Genomic DNA, 15,630 nt, shown 5'->3' with positions numbered 1-15,630 from the left:
ACAGGGCTGTGGCAGGGCTGAGAAACCAACTGCGCGACTCCCACGCGCGCCGAGCCCGAGATCCGGAGTCGGGAGCAGTGAACCCGGAGTCGGGAGCGAAGGTGGAGAAGGCTGGGGGTGGGGAGGGGGATGGCACGGCGGGCGCCGGCGATTTGAGCCCGGGTGGGCGGGGAGGAGCAATTGTGACCTGCCCGGGCCCTCCCCTCCGTGGGCTCTGTGATGCTGCAGGGCAGCTGCCGGCCCGGCATGTCTGTCCCCGGCCCCCTCCCGCCCAGTGTGTCACAACAGCGGAGGCGGCCGTATCTGGAGCAGTTGGGGTGGGTAGGCCCAGCCGGGAGACGAGCTGAAGAGGAGAGAAGCCGCGATGGTGAGCCTTCTCGGGGCCGGGACCCGGGCGTGGGGACGGGGTTGGGGCGAGGGACAGGTGCCCAGCAGAGAGCCCCACGCAGAGCTCCATGTCTTCTGGGGGTGGTGGTGGGGGTGTCAGTTCAGGGTCGGAGGGGATCCTACTCTCGGGTGAGAGACACCTGAGGCCAGTACCCTTTCTCTTAGAGGAAAAGTGAAGACTTGTGCTCACAGGTGAGGGGAGCCAGGACATAGGGCCCTGGGTGGAGAAGCCTGTGGGATTCAGAGGGATCCTCAGGTGGGCAGTTCGGGACGAGTGCAGAGAGAGGGAGAGTCTGGGAATTCTGGATGGATGAACTGGGCTGGGGCAGCAGGGGGAGTGGGTGCAATCAGGTCTTCAAATCCAACCAGATGTGTTAGGGTCCCAAAGGTCACAGGGGACATGGGTGTCATGACCCCCCCCCACCGTTTGGGGCATCGGCTTGGGTTTGGGGCACCCAATTCGAGCACGGCAGGACCCTCAGCCAGCGCTCAGCTTCCCAGGCACCTGGCACCCGTGCTGCCTTCTTGGTTTTTGTAGTGGTCAAAACCAGAAGGGCTTTGGAGCACACAGGTCTCCTTCCAGAAGACCAGGAGACATCAGGCTTTTGGCTTTGTTTTCTACCCTGGCTTAGGGGGCTCAGCCGCTCCTCCTTTTCTTCGCTCCCCTTCCCACCTCCCTGCATCTGTCTCCATTTACAGATGTGGACCCTACCTTCTGGGGAGTGCTCCTCCAAACTCATAATTATGTACCTCCGGATGGGTAAAATTCATCTCCAGTCTTCTTCCCTGAAGGCCTGGAAACCCAGAAATTTCATGACCCAGAGACCTAGTATTTAAGCAGCAGGGAGATAGGTTGGAAAGGTGGGAGGTAGGGTGCAGGATTGGCTTACTCACAGGCGAAGGTCAGGTTCACAGGCCACCCTTGCTTCAGAAGCAGGCTGGGAGAATCTCCTCCTCTCCCTGCCCTCTGCTCATTTTGGACAGTGCCCAGCGCTTTCTGGCTCTGGCCCAGGCCTGTTGCTTCTAGCACCAGGTCTGTCCAGCACCCTTCCTTTCCCTAGTAGGCTTCTAGAGACACTTGAGAATTTGAAGAACTTGAGGATATTGGAAGTCAGTGGTCAGAGGAATCCACTTTTGTCTGAGACCCCTGGTTTTGACCCATAGAAGGAACTCACAGGTGGGAGTACAGGATTTTGTCTCCCAGCTTTGCAGTTAGCTGTGTGTCCTCAAGGAAGTCTCTTAACCATTCGGTTTTTTTTTTCACATGCAAATGAAGAGGGGTTATAGCACAAATTTCTAAGTCTCCACTTAGAGTAAATATATACATATTTAATTATGCAATTATATATGTATTTATAATATTTCACATTTAATTATTAAATTTAATATGCATATTAAATATACATATTTTGAAGATATTGAAAATTCTATTTTCTTTTACATTTAAAAAAATTTTATTTATTAAACATACCAACATACAAATTCAAACATTCTTACCATATGATCATTCCATTCTACATATATAATCAGTAACTCACAATATTATCACATAGTTGTATGTTCATCATCATGATCATTTCTTAGAATATTTGCATCAATTCAGAAAAAGAAATAAAAAGAAAACAGAAAAAAATTCATACATACAATTTTATATTTTATATAAAATATATATTTAATTATGTATTTGTATAAAATATATATTTAATTATGTATTTATATAAAATTCTTTCTATTACAGAATTTCAAACATATATAAATGTGGAGAGAATGATAAAATGAGCCCCTGTATTTATGTAATATCTAATTTCAACAATGATCAATTTATGACCTAAATTGATTGTCTTGCTTTTTTATTCCCTTCACCCATCCAACCCTCCATTGCATTTGAAGCTAATCCTTGACAATATACTATAGAATTGACATTGGTAATATACTATCTGGCATGTAGCTAGTGCTTTGTAATTTTCAGAGGGCTTTCCTTGCATGTTTTAATTTTGGCCTGGACACTGTAGTGACTTACAGAGTGAAGGTGAAAGGAAGTTTGCAGAGGAGCCCAGGATTATAAGCCAGTGCTCTGAGAAAACTTCAAGGTGTATCCATTAGGCAAGTTTCTGAAAATATCTGGTAAATCAAAATTTTAGACAGTAAAACCTCACATTAAGCATGCAAGAGAATTTGGTGTTTAAAAGAAAACCTATGTTTGAATATTTTGAAAAGGCAATAATATCTTTATTTTGAAACATGGAATTTTGTGTTATAAGTTCTATTAGGATATTTACTTGTCTGTGCAGCATTGTCTTGATATGCAGACATTCTTTTGGTTAAACATTTCCTTCTCACAGAATGTCTTTTAAAAAAATTTCCTTGATTCATACCTGGAAGGCTAGAATGACATGTGTATGAGCCTGCCAAGAATCCCACTGGCAAGTTCTGATAGGGAGCTGCAGACCCATGTCAGGCCCAGGGGAGAGCTGGGGGTGGGGTGGGATTCATGCTATTGTGTGCACCTTTCTGATGTGGGTCCTGAGTGAGCATGAAGGGAAGAAAAAAGTCAAAAATAACTTTTGAGGAGGAAATAGCTTGCAAATGCAGAGCTAGTGATAGGGGCTGGGGGGAGGTTATGGAACTCTTGAGGGGAGGAAGTGGACCAACTGCCGCCTTCCGCCTGGGCCACCCAGGGACCAATAATGCAATCTTTAGCACCTCCTAGAGCATCCTTCGTGGTTGGCATTTCCTCTGCTGGTGTCCCCGTTAGCATTTCTTCCAGAGAGTGGGAAAACAGAGCAGACGCTGTGTATATCTGATGACAAGTCCCATGGTCAGCTAACGCCCAAGGACCTTTGGACTTCATAGGGCTTCTCGTGCTGGGAGTCTACTACCGTGTCCCTGTCCTTCCTAAAGTCCATCTCTTGTTAGCCCTGTTGCTGCCCTATCTGCTGGGCCTATGGTTAGAGCCCCTCTCCTGGACCATATCCACCCTCCAACATTAATTTAGGTCGACTCTTTGTTCTTACTGTTTCTGGCTTACCACGTCTTCTTTGTTCTGAGTGAGTCCAAATATGCCCTAGTTGGCGGGTTCCAAGCAGAGATAATTCAAACACGTTCTTATGAATCACATTTACCCTTACTTTAATTATCTTTCTGTAACACTGAGGATCTGGGATCTACTTTTCACTTGCCATCCTTAATCTAGGTCCTAAAATATATGTGCTTTGTGATCGCAGCCTGACAACAGAAATAATTTAGTGTAATCATATGCTCCCTGGAAGCACCTGTATGGTATTTGATGCACAGGTGGCTGAGTAAATGGGGGAAGGGTCTCAGGTTTTTACAGGGCATACACTGCCGGCCCCTATCAGCTCCTTTCCTAGATAATATGCCAGTTTTGCAATCCTTTGAAATGATTTTTAAAACTGTGAATCCTTCTTCTACAGAGGATAGTGATTAACTTGGTCTTCTGAGAACAAAACTATACTACCTAACAGATATTGAAACAGAAGGAATATAAGACTGACATAAGGAAGGGTTTCTTATGGAATTAGAAGAGGTGGAAAGTTCTAGAATTTCCTTTTTTTGATGTGCTGCAAAGCAAGCTCTCCTCTCTATGGAAGATGGCCGTAGGCAGCACAGATGACTCATCTCTTCTGTCCTTCACGTGCCCACGCTCTAGTCAAACTGAGCAGTTTGTGGAGCCTGCCCTAAATTTTCCTGCCTCTAGGCCTTGGCTTGCACAGCTCCTGCTACCTAAAACGCCCCTGGGTCATCACTGTCTGTCTTACTTCTCTAAGATTCCTGTGAATATTCCTCCTGCTTGGAAACCAGGCCAGAAGCTGTCTTTCCCAGCTTTGAATTCCCACTGTACTTGGTCTGGGTATCTCTTAGAAACTGGCTGCTCTCCTTGTGTCAGTCCCGTCAGGGCAGGGTGTCTGTTCTAATCATCCTCAGGTTTATCAGGCACCTGCCACCTTCAAGCACTGTCTTGGAGACCTGGTGAGTAAAAGAAGTGTTCCCTGCCCTCACAGAGTCCACTCGCTACTAGGAAAGTCAGACACGCAAACAGACAACTGTGATAGGGTATCGTAAAGGTGAAAATGGGGAAGAAGTGGCCGTGGGAGCACATAGCAGAGGTGCTATCCTGTGGTTTTCCAGACTTCCCGGAGAAAGGTACATTTAACTCGTCTTAAAGGAGGAATAGGAGCTTCCTGTGACTTTCTTACATGTAATAATACAATAAATATTTGTCACAGGAATGAATGGAGTAGGTAACTTTTGTAGCCATCCTAGCACTGGGTCTGTATGAGCAGTTATACTTTTCTTGAGGAAAGGAATTCCCTCATCTTCCTCCCCTGGATTATTGGACAGAGGCTCCAGCAGCTCACAGGCAGCCCCTCCCCTCATGGGCCCCAGGGACACAGAACTGTTCTGAGCTCTACAAGCCCAGATTCAAAATAGAACTGAGAGATGAGAGAGAAGGCATGAGCTCTGATTGGCTAGAGTAGGGAATCTGAAATATGAGTTTGCAGTAAACGTCGGACTTAATCTTCTGCTGTGCCACCTGGTCCTCTGCCCCCACTGCCCAGTTGCACATACCAGCCCCAAGGAACAGATTTCTGGCTGTAGCTACCAGAGACAGATGACACACTTTCAAAGAGAATTACCGCCACGAACCATTCTTGGTTTCTGCTCTGAAGCTTTTACCATAAGCTTGCCCTTGTTATGTGGTATCAGGCTTGCATTGGTGTAGGTATGGGCATGGATTTTGGTACAGGCTCTTTGACGGCAGAGGTATGTGATCTTTTTTTTAATTACATGGGCAGGCACCGGGAATCGAACCCAGGTCTCTGGCATGGCAGGCAAGAACTCTGCCTACTGAGCCACCATGGCCCGCCTGCTATGTGATCTTTTAAATTTTTTATTTAAATATTTTTTATTGTAAAATGACAACTTACAATCATACAGACATTCTTTTTTAAAAAATATTTTTATTGTAAACAACAAACAAAAATACAAACATTCTTGACTTACATTCTATACTTGGTTACAATCAACGGCTCACAATATCATTGCATAGTTGTGTTTTCATCACCATGATCATTTTTTTTGAACATTTGCATTTCTCCAGCAAAAGAAATAAAAAAGAAAAAAAAAAACCTCATACATGTCATACATTATCTCTCCTCGTTGACCACTAGTATTTCAATCTACTCAATTTATTTTAACCTTTGTTCCCCCTATTATTTGTTTATTTTTAATCCATATGTTTTATTCATCTGTCCATACCCTAGATAAAAGGAGCATTAGACACAAGGTTTTCACAATCACACAGTCACATTGCAAATGTATATCATTATACAATCATCTTCCAGAAACATGGTTAGTTGGATGATCATGATTGTGTCTGATGCTCCTTTTTTCTATGGTGTGGATAGATGAGTAAAAAAGATGGGTAAGAAATAAACAAATAGTAAGGGGAACAAAGGTTAAAATAAATTGAGTAGATTGAAATACTATTGGTCAATGAGAGGAAGGGATAAGGGGTATGGCATGTGTAAGTTTTTTCTTTTTTCTTTCTTTTGCTGGAGAGATGCAAATGTTCAAAAAAATGATCATGCTGATGAAAACACAACTATGTCATGATATTGTGAGCCATTGATTGTAACCATGTATAGAATGTTTGTATGTCAAGAATGTTTGTGTGTTTGTTAGTTGTTTACAATAAAAATATTAAAAAAAATAAAAAAGAAACATGGCCTCTGGAACACAGCTCTACAGTTTCAGGTACTTCCCTTCATCATCAAACCTTCTCTCTTTTTTTAAACTCATCTTTTTCCATGTGATAATTTTGCATTTACACTCCAGACAACTTTCTGATATTTTCAGAATTAATGTTCTTTTAGGTGAGGAAATGAAGGTGCAGATAGATAGACTTGCTAAAGCTAGTTAGTGTTACAGCTTGGGATAAGATGATAGCTCTTTCTACACCAAACTGAGTACTTTTTCCCTCTAGGTACCAGTTCTTAAGCCAAGTCACCGAATCATTTAGTTTCCAGAAGGCCATTTCATTGCAATGGATTTATTCATTGCTTTATCATTCATCCATTTTACAGGTCCCTAAACCATGGTTACCCCACTTTTAAGAAATATATCTACGATGCTATGCATGATTTACCTAAATGCCAAAGTGCTTTCAGTGTGTTTTGAATAATTGTAGTGTGTGTTTAGGAATTATTCTTAGAGATCCAACCCCCTTAATTTCACTTGATTTATTACTCATGAGGATGGTTGGTAAGTGGGAGATTCACTGGAGGGACACGTCATACTTCGGAGAAAATTGATGATTGAAACACATGAAGTTAATGAGATGGAAGAAATGCAAATAGATAAAATATCTGAGGTCAGATTTGCACAGAGCAACAAAGATATTTGTGAATTTTATAATAGTGCTATCTTAGTCGGGCCAGTGACTAAACATTAAAATTGTAGATACCTGTCTTGTTTTTGATTGTTTCTTGCAGGTTTTTTTTTTGTTTTGGTTGTTGTTGGTTTTTTATAAAGGATGTTATATAGAAAAAATTCAGAAAATGCTGATAACAATTTATTGAGGTAAGCAATTAATGAAAAGAGAGTACTTTTTTTAAAATTTGTTTTTTATTATCAAACCAAAACAAAATATAACATGAACATTCTTAACATGCAAACATTCTGTACTTGGTATACAACATACAAACATCCTTGACATGGTGTACAATCGGTGGCTCACAATAGCATCCCTAGTTGTGTATTCATCACCATGATCATTCACCATGATCATTTTTTTGAACACTTGCATCTTTCCAGCAAAAGAAAGAAAAAAGAAAAAAAATCTCATACATACGATACCTCTTATACCTCCCTCTCATTGATCACTAGTGTTTCAATCTACTCAATTAATTTTAATCTTTGTTCCCCTTATAATTTATTTTTTATCCATATTTTTTACTCATCTGTCCATACCCTAGATAAAAGGAGCATCAGACACAGGTTTTCACAATCACGTAGTCACATTCTAAAAGCTCTATCATTATACAATCAAGAGCTATGTGACCTTGCCTCTGTCCCTTACCTCTCTGAACCTCAGGTTTTCCATCTGTAAAATAATGGGGGAGAGCATCCTATCAGGTGATCTCATATCCTAAACATTCTAGGAGTGTCCCTAGTTATGATAGACGGGTGACCTTTTTTTGGGCATAGGAGCTGGCCTCCCAAGGGCTTTAGCCCTGGGTCTGCTCTTTGTTCATCTATGTAGAACTTCCTGAGTGGCTCAGCAGTCCCTGCCAGGTAGATGGGGGATGGGGATCAGACTGAGTGTGGCTGCAGAAGCTATCCCGTACCCGAACTAGACAAGCTTGATGGAAGCTCATACAGCTTCTTGCTCCTTCACTGGGAGCAGGCACAGAAGATGGGTTCCACATGGATGTGCATAGATCCTTGGAGCTCCATGAGGGGTCATATAACTTTTAATTTTCCTTTTGATAACTCCATGTAACTTTAAAAGCCTTGTTATAATTATGTTTTTAAAAAATGTGGACCGATCCTTCCCACTACCTTTATTTTTCATAAATTGAAAAGACTAGAGCTGCAGCCCGCTAGAATGCCTTTGTTGGCTTTTGCTGCTATGACAAATACCACAGTGAATTGGCTTAAACCACACATATCTATGGTCTCATGGTTTTGAAGGCTAGAAGTGCAAAATCAAGGTGTCAGCAAGGTCATGCTTTCTCCCTGATGTGTTTAGTGTTCTGGCTTGGCTTGCCACAATCCTTGGCCGGCATCCCTACCTCCTATCAGTTGGTGATGACCTTGGTCTCCTACGTCTGCTGTTCTGGTTTCTGCTGACTTCCTGCTTCTCTTTATAAGGCCTCCCAGTACTATGGATAAAGGCCCACCCTGATTCTGTTTGACTACACTGAAATAGGATTTTAGAAGATCCCATTCACAAATGAGTCCACACTTTAGCTGTTAAAATCTTCAAAGGGTCCTATTTACAAATAGGGCCATAGCTACTGGACCAGGCTTGGGACTTGAATATGTCTATCTACCACACCCACCTTCTGGATTTACTTTATTGTTCCCTCACGATGTCACTTACCTTGTCCCTCTGATCCCTGTGCTTTCTGTAAAATGCAAATTAAATCTAAAGATTTACTGGATTAAGGCTGGAAATTTTGACACAATTTTCCCATAGGTGGCGGTGTGTATGTCGTATTGCATTACATCAAAAGGCCCTTTAGGCTGGCGGTCTCACTACCAGTCATGTTGAGTTTGACCACAGCTTTAGGCAGGTGACAGCTGGATCCTTCTATTGTAGTTACTTGTGACCAACAAATGATTCTTTGGTGCCATGGAAATGCCCATGGACCTTCCACCTAATGGTTTTGGCATCCTTGTACAAATCAATCACTCGAAGCTGTAATGTCTCAGTGTTTCTTAATTTATCATTCCTTCGACATTTATTAGCGCTCATTCTTCTGCTTAAAAAGAGATTTCCCTCACTAACTGGGTTGTTTAGATGGGGACAGATGAGGTTTTTTTTTTCCCTCCCTGGAGGTTCACTTTTTAAAAAACAGTATGGACTTGTGGATTTTTGTATCCACAGCTTGTTTCAGCCAAGTTTTGTTGTTATTCTTTTAGATGCTCAGATGGTCTCATCTTAGGCAGTGGGCGCCTCTTCAGGTTGGCTCGGAGATCTTTGTTGACTCTCATATTCCAGGCTCATCCTGTGCATCCTCTCCCTTCACCTGAATGTCTCTGGTTCCTGTTAGGAGAATGGCAGTGGGAGACCTTTCTTCTCTTTAGATTTGGCTTTGGGGAGCACCCATACACCTGCTGGTTGTTTCTGGGCTTATTTTATGCCCTCAATTACTCTTGTGAATTAGTTTGACAGGAAGAATAGCTTTTCCTGAGAGGTGTGTGCTTGCGTATGTGCGGAGAGAGGGAGGGAGGGAGGGAGAGAGATATGGAAGGAGGGAGAGAGAGAGAGAGATGGAGAGAAAGAGGGAGACACCCTCTCTGTGAAGACTGGCGTATTGATTCCTAGTGTGAGTTTATAGGAATGCATCAAAAGAGGCTAAAACCATTGCTATTACTGTAACAGGGGTTCTCAGGTACTCAGGATGGTTTCTTCTTCTTCCATGACCTCTGGCCTTCCTGAAGTAACCCTGCATCTCTCCTGAAAAGGCAGAATGTTCTAGAAGGGAGGGCAGCCTGGAGGCCCAGCAGCACCACAGATAGGGTTGGGAGGTGGTTGGGGAGTGGTGAGCTGTGGGTGGGGTAGGGTGGGGCTCTGAAGGTGTCATCACCCAGCAGGAAGCTGGTCAGTGTCCCCTTAGCTTTAGACACCACCCTAGGAAGCTGTGGCTACATATTGGCCCTGGAGTGAGTGCTGGGTGTAGAACACTGCTTTTCCTAGGCCTGAACTGGGGCCTAAGATGGAGTAGAAAATAAACCCCACAGTGAAGGAGAAGGGACTGGGGACCCTGTGCACTTCTTCCGAGTGGAGAATAGAGCTACAAGGTGATAAAAATGTGCCAGGCCCTCTGTGCCCCATTTAATCCTTAACCACCAACCTAAGATGGGAGGTTAAGTAACTCAACCAACATCACACAGCAAGGAAATTGAGAAGGCAGGATTTCAGTGCTGGGGTGTGGGCAACTTTGTTCGTGAAGCCCCTTGCTGGCCTTCAGGCTCCTTTATTTATACACTGGCCATTGGGAATCCCTACACTCTGTCCTTTTCCTGGCAGGAGCCGGGAACCACTCAGTTCTTGCTGAACCGTGGAGATGTTACTCAAGACAGTCGTCCTGTTCCCCTGTGCCCAGAGAATTCTCCAGGTTCTAGGAGCCCCATACGCCCCTTGCTTCCAGGCCCAGCCATGCCCTCTGGAGACTCTGCTCCTGGTCTGGGTTACCCGGGGCTGGAAAGTTCCAGGCTAGGTCATAGATAAGAATAGAAACCCACAGAGCAGGCACATACTTCCCTGCTCAGCTCTGCCGGGCAACATGGGCATAGAGCCCAACTTAGCAGGCCACTGCTTTCCTATAGGTGGGGTGCTGATTCCCTCTTCCCAGCAGAACTTCCTAGTACATTTTTACACACACACACACACACACACACACACACACGCACACATCCTGTTCACAGACACTCACACACAACTCCCCATCCTAAGTTGTTAGCTCTAGGATTGCGACCTCACACTGAGTAACCAAGAGAAAATTTTGGGCATTCTAAAGGTCAGCTTTATTTAACACTTGGCTTGACATAGGCAAGGGGACAGATGGTAGTGGCGACAAGGATGTTCCAGTTTCTCGGGGTTCTGGAAGAGCCTAATTTATAACTCTCAAATTACCCACTGACGCACCCACCCTTGTTCTGGTTTGCTAGCTGCCGGAATGCAACACACCAGAGATGGATTGGTTTTTAATAAAAGGGGATTTATTTTGTTGGTTCTTCAGAGGAAGGGCAGCTAACTTTCCACTGAGGTTCTTTCTTATGTGGAAGGCACAGGATGGTCTCTGCTGGTCTTTCCACCAGGCCCCTGGGTTCCAACAACTTTCCCCGGGGTGACTTCTTTCTGCATCTCCAAAGGACTGGGCTGAGCTGCTAGTGCTGAGATGAGGAATGCCGAGCTGCTTAGGCTGTGCTACGTTGGGTTCTCTCATTTAAGCACCAGCCAATTAAGTCAAATGTCACTCATTGCAGCAGACACGCCTCCTAGCCGACTGCAGATGTAATTAGCAACAGATGAGGTCACGTACCATTGGCTTATGTCCTCAGCAACAAGACTAGGTATGCTCACCTGGCCAAGTTGACAACTGAATCTAACTAACACAACCCTTATTCCTATGTTTTTTATTCATAATGCGAATGACACCCACGAGACACACTTCCAAAGCATATTCCTCCCGGGAGTGTTCGATGGCTATATGATATTCCAGGACTGTGGTGTGTGTGTGTGTATGTGATGTCACTAAGAAAGTCAGGGTCTGGGAATGAAGATGGAGGTTGCCACTGTGTGTTGTGTGAATTTAAGGATACTTTCTGCTGTTGTCATTCCTTCTCCCTTTGGCCATCTTTATTAGGCCAGGAGTCTCAGATTTGGAATTTGCCCCTTGTTTCCCCTGTGCATCATCTGCTCTATTTTCCTTCTTTCAGAGATTAACTCTGGAAAGCAACCTTTAGAGTAAAACACAAAACAACCGTGTCTTCCTGACCCAACTCTGCCCCGCTTCCTGACTCTAGGGGAATGTGGCTGGGTGATTTCCTGGAATATTGGAATCCTCAGTGGTGGAGGATCTGGGGCCAAAACCTGGCCTGGGGTGGGTTGATGGTGGCAAGGACTCTCTAACCTTGACACTGTGTTCTCCTTCCCCAGAGAGAATGCATATCTGTCCACGTGGGCCAGGCGGGAGTTCAAATTGGCAACGCCTGTTGGGAACTCTTCTGCCTGGAGCATGGCATCCAGGCAGATGGCACCTTTGGCACCCAGGCCAGCAAGATCAATGACGACGACTCCTTCACCACTTTTTTCAGCGAGACTGGCAATGGGAAGCATGTGCCCCGGGCGGTCATGGTGGATCTGGAGCCCACGGTGGTGGGTGAGTATGGCACAGAGCCCTGTCCCCAGAAAATGCAACGCAAAACTGCAGCCTGTGGCCCATGAGGGCTAAGGAAGTAGAATCTCCATGGATGCTGAACAAACATGACTTTTATTAGCTTTTTAGAGTCTCCATGGTTCTGGGGAATCTCACAACAGGGATCAAGGACCTCTGCTCCCCCATGATAGCTCTACTCTATGTGAAATAAAATGCCCCTATGGAATTCCCTTACTCTCGCCGAGAGACCAAAATTGTCAGGATTGTTACCAAACACTAAGAGTCAACAAAACAATTTTAGAAATGATGAGAAGCTCCCCAGGTTGTCAACCACCCAAAGTATAGGTTTCTGATTCTATTCTAGTTGTAGTCAGCCCCACAGGTCTGATATAACTTTACAGGATCTTATGCATGAAATGGAATAACAGCCAGGGGCCTGTAGTTCTAGAGTGTACCCCATTTGAATCTTGGAAAACACAGAGTACATCTGACTTGTGTGGGGCAGGATTCTTGCTGTCCTGCCCTTTCCCCTCATTCCTCCTGCCCCACGTTACCACTTCCTCTTGGGTTTGACCCCTGGATCAATCCTCAGCTCAACACTGAGATTGCCTCAGCTGTGAGACTGGGCCATCAAGGAAGGAATGGACTAGATCCTCGGAGATGCCTGGCACATGCCTCTGATGCCTGAACACCAATTTCTAGGGACAGTGGACCCCAGGTATCCCCCCCTCGCCTTGGTACTTTGCAGAGATGCAGAAAGGTGATCCTCCCAGGCTACTGTGCAAATGGCTGGTTCTCTAGGGTTGGGGTGGGTAGAGGGAACCTAAACAGAAGAAAGGAGATGAAGTGGGAGACTGAGGCATCTTGGTCGATTCATATGTCTACTTGGTGAGGTTCCTTGGAGATGAGCGAGCTCAAGGGCTCCTGCTCCTCAAGATCCTGAAGCACAGCTTGGCTTCAGAGTCGTTCTGAAACATGCCATGCCCGACACGTATCATTGCCACTTTGGGGTGCAGATGAGGGTGGGACAGTCCACGAGAGCATGTAGGATCTGGGCTTATCACCATGAATCTCTCTATGCATGCCTAGAACATTTTTAGAAGGGTGAAATTGGGTAAACTTATTGGTATCAGGTAACCTTGAAGCCTGAACACCTGAAGACTTGAGGGGTGGAGGTGGAAGGGGAAGAAATGGCAAGCAGCCTTGGTGTGCAGTGAACTTTGTAAACCTGAGTCCTTGTAAGGTTCCAGCCGGCAGAGCACAGACTTCGGCTCTGTTAGTGCCTCTATTACCCTGCAGTCCTCTTAGCTGTTTGTGGATTTATTATAGTGGTTTTCTGGCTTCAGCTCAGTGGAGTTTTACAGCTGGGGGGAACGGAAACCCAGAGGGTGTGTTGTGTTATTCCAGCAGGGAGGGAGGCCTCTCCCCTGGGAACCAAGGAAGACCTGTTGGTCCCATTTCTTGGCAGATGAGGTTCGGGCAGGAACCTACCGCCAGCTGTTCCACCCAGAGCAGCTGATCACAGGAAAGGAGGATGCCGCGAACAACTATGCACGGGGCCACTACACGGTGGGCAAGGAAAGCATCGACCTGGTGCTGGACCGCATCCGGAAGCTGGTAAGCGCCCGACAGCACTGGCTGCTCCAGGCTAGACTGCACAGGCTGGGGCTTGTGCCTCCCTGCCCAGGCTGCACAGACTCCTGGCTACAGGATGGAGGGCCCAGGGGCTGGGGATTTTCTGCTAGTGCTCTGTAAGAAGCATTCATGAGAAAGGTGCCCCTTCCCGCACCTGGGCATCATGGGCTACCTTATAGGCTGATGCCCTATTAATATTTTTAATACTTCAGGTTAGCATCTGGGGAAGACTCCAGGTATCAAGAAGGCTCTGGTCTTTGCTTGTTGGCAGTCTAGTTTACAAAGCATTTAACTTGGAAGAGAATTGATATGTTTGAGCACTTACAAATGCCAGACATTATATTTTTCCTTCATTGAATGCCCTTAGTAATGATACGAAGGAAGTCTCTTCCCTATGTTTTACAGATGAAGAAATTGAAGGCTAGGATAGTTCAATAAGTTAGCTTGGGTCGCAGCTGGAAAGTGACAGAGTTAAGATTGAACCAGGTTGGTCAGGCTACAAAACTCCAAGTTGCAGGGTGGGTTGCTCTATCTATTTGAGCCCCCATTCTCTTAGGTATAAAACAAAAGCGGTTCGACCCATCAGATTTTACCTAGGAGCCAAGGATGCCACATTGTTTTGTACATGTTCACTCTTCTGTGTAGGGAGGGGTCATAGGGCCATCAGTCTCAAAGGGGCCTGCGATCCCCCAAAATGCAGAACGACTCAGTGAATGATCCAGTCAGTCTGAACATTTTATGGCACTCTGAGTTCTGTTCATTTTGATAACAGCTATATTGAGTGCTGACTCCATGTCAGCTCTTGGCTCAACACATCATGATGCGTAATGATCCCAGCCTTATAATCTTTTATACACATCTCAAAACCTCATGAATATTTTTTCTTGCATGAAGTTTATTTTTTTTATTTTTAACTTTTTTTATTGTATAGTATAACATATATACAAAGCAAAGAAATAAAAAAGCAATAGTTTTTTAAAGCACTCTTCAACAAGTGGTTACAGGACAGCTCCCAGAGTCTGTCATGGGCTACCATATGATCCTCTCAGATTTTTTCTCCAAGCTGCTCCAGAAAGTAGGAGGCTGGAGGGCTTAAATTTTTTTTTCATCACAATCAAATTTTTTTCCTTTTTTTTTTGTGAAAAAAAAAAACCCGTATATATATATATACACGTGTGTTTTTTTTTTGTGAAAAAAAGTATATATACACACACACAAAGCTATAAATTTCAAAACACAGCATCACAATTAGTTGTAGAACATATTTCAGAATTTGACATCGGTTACAATTTCACAATTTTAGGTTTGTACTTCTAGCTGTTCTAAAATACTGGAGACTAAAATAGATAACAATTTAATGATTCAGCATTCATATTCATTTGTTAAATCCTATCTTCTCTGTGTAACTTCACCATCATCTTTGATCTTTCCATCCCTCTCTTTAGGGGTGTTTGGGCTGTGGCCATTCTAAATTTTTCATATTGGAAGGGTCTATCACTACTATGGGATAGGGAGATGGAACTATCTGATGTTTCGGAGAGGCTGGGCTAGGTTTCAGGACTTATCTGGACCAGGGACCCATCTGGAAGTTGTAGGTTTCTGGAAAATACTCTAGTGCATGGGACCCTCATGGAATCTTATATATTGTCCTAGGTGTTCTTTAGGATTGGCTGGAATGGTCTTGGTTGCGGTTGGCAGGTTATGATAGGTAGCAAGGTCTAACTGAATCTTGCATAAGAGCAACCTCTAGAGTAGCCTCTTGACTCCATTTGAACTCTCTCTGCCACTGATACTTTATTAGTTACACTTTTCCTTTTTTTGGTCTGGATGGAATTGTTGATCCCACGGTACCAGGTCTGGATTCATCACTGGGAGTCATCTCCCACATTGCCAGGGAGAATTTCATCCCTGGATATCATATCCCGCATAGGGGGGAGGGCAATGATTTAACTTGCAAAGTTGGACTTAGAGAGAG

General features: G+C 44.5%; 1 protein-coding gene across 1 annotated transcript in view; it reads left to right on the top strand.

Moving 5' to 3' along the window:
- The first annotated feature begins 204 nt into the window (after window positions 1-204).
- Window positions 205-15,630, top strand: part of TUBA8 (tubulin alpha 8) — a 28,846-nt gene continuing 13,420 nt past the window's right edge. Inside the window, exons 1-3 of the mRNA XM_077169546.1 lie at window positions 205-367; window positions 11,801-12,023; window positions 13,489-13,637. Coding sequence (XP_077025661.1) covers window positions 365-367; window positions 11,801-12,023; window positions 13,489-13,637 — 375 coding nt within the window. The 5' untranslated portion in view covers window positions 205-364. The remainder of the gene's footprint in view (window positions 368-11,800; window positions 12,024-13,488; window positions 13,638-15,630) is intronic.

Source organism: Tamandua tetradactyla, chromosome 7 (assembly GCF_023851605.1).
Source record: "Tamandua tetradactyla isolate mTamTet1 chromosome 7, mTamTet1.pri, whole genome shotgun sequence".
NCBI lineage: Eukaryota > Metazoa > Chordata > Mammalia > Pilosa > Myrmecophagidae > Tamandua > Tamandua tetradactyla.
The sequence above is the reverse complement of the archived record's forward strand: the minus strand, read 5'-3'. Positions and strand labels throughout refer to the sequence as shown.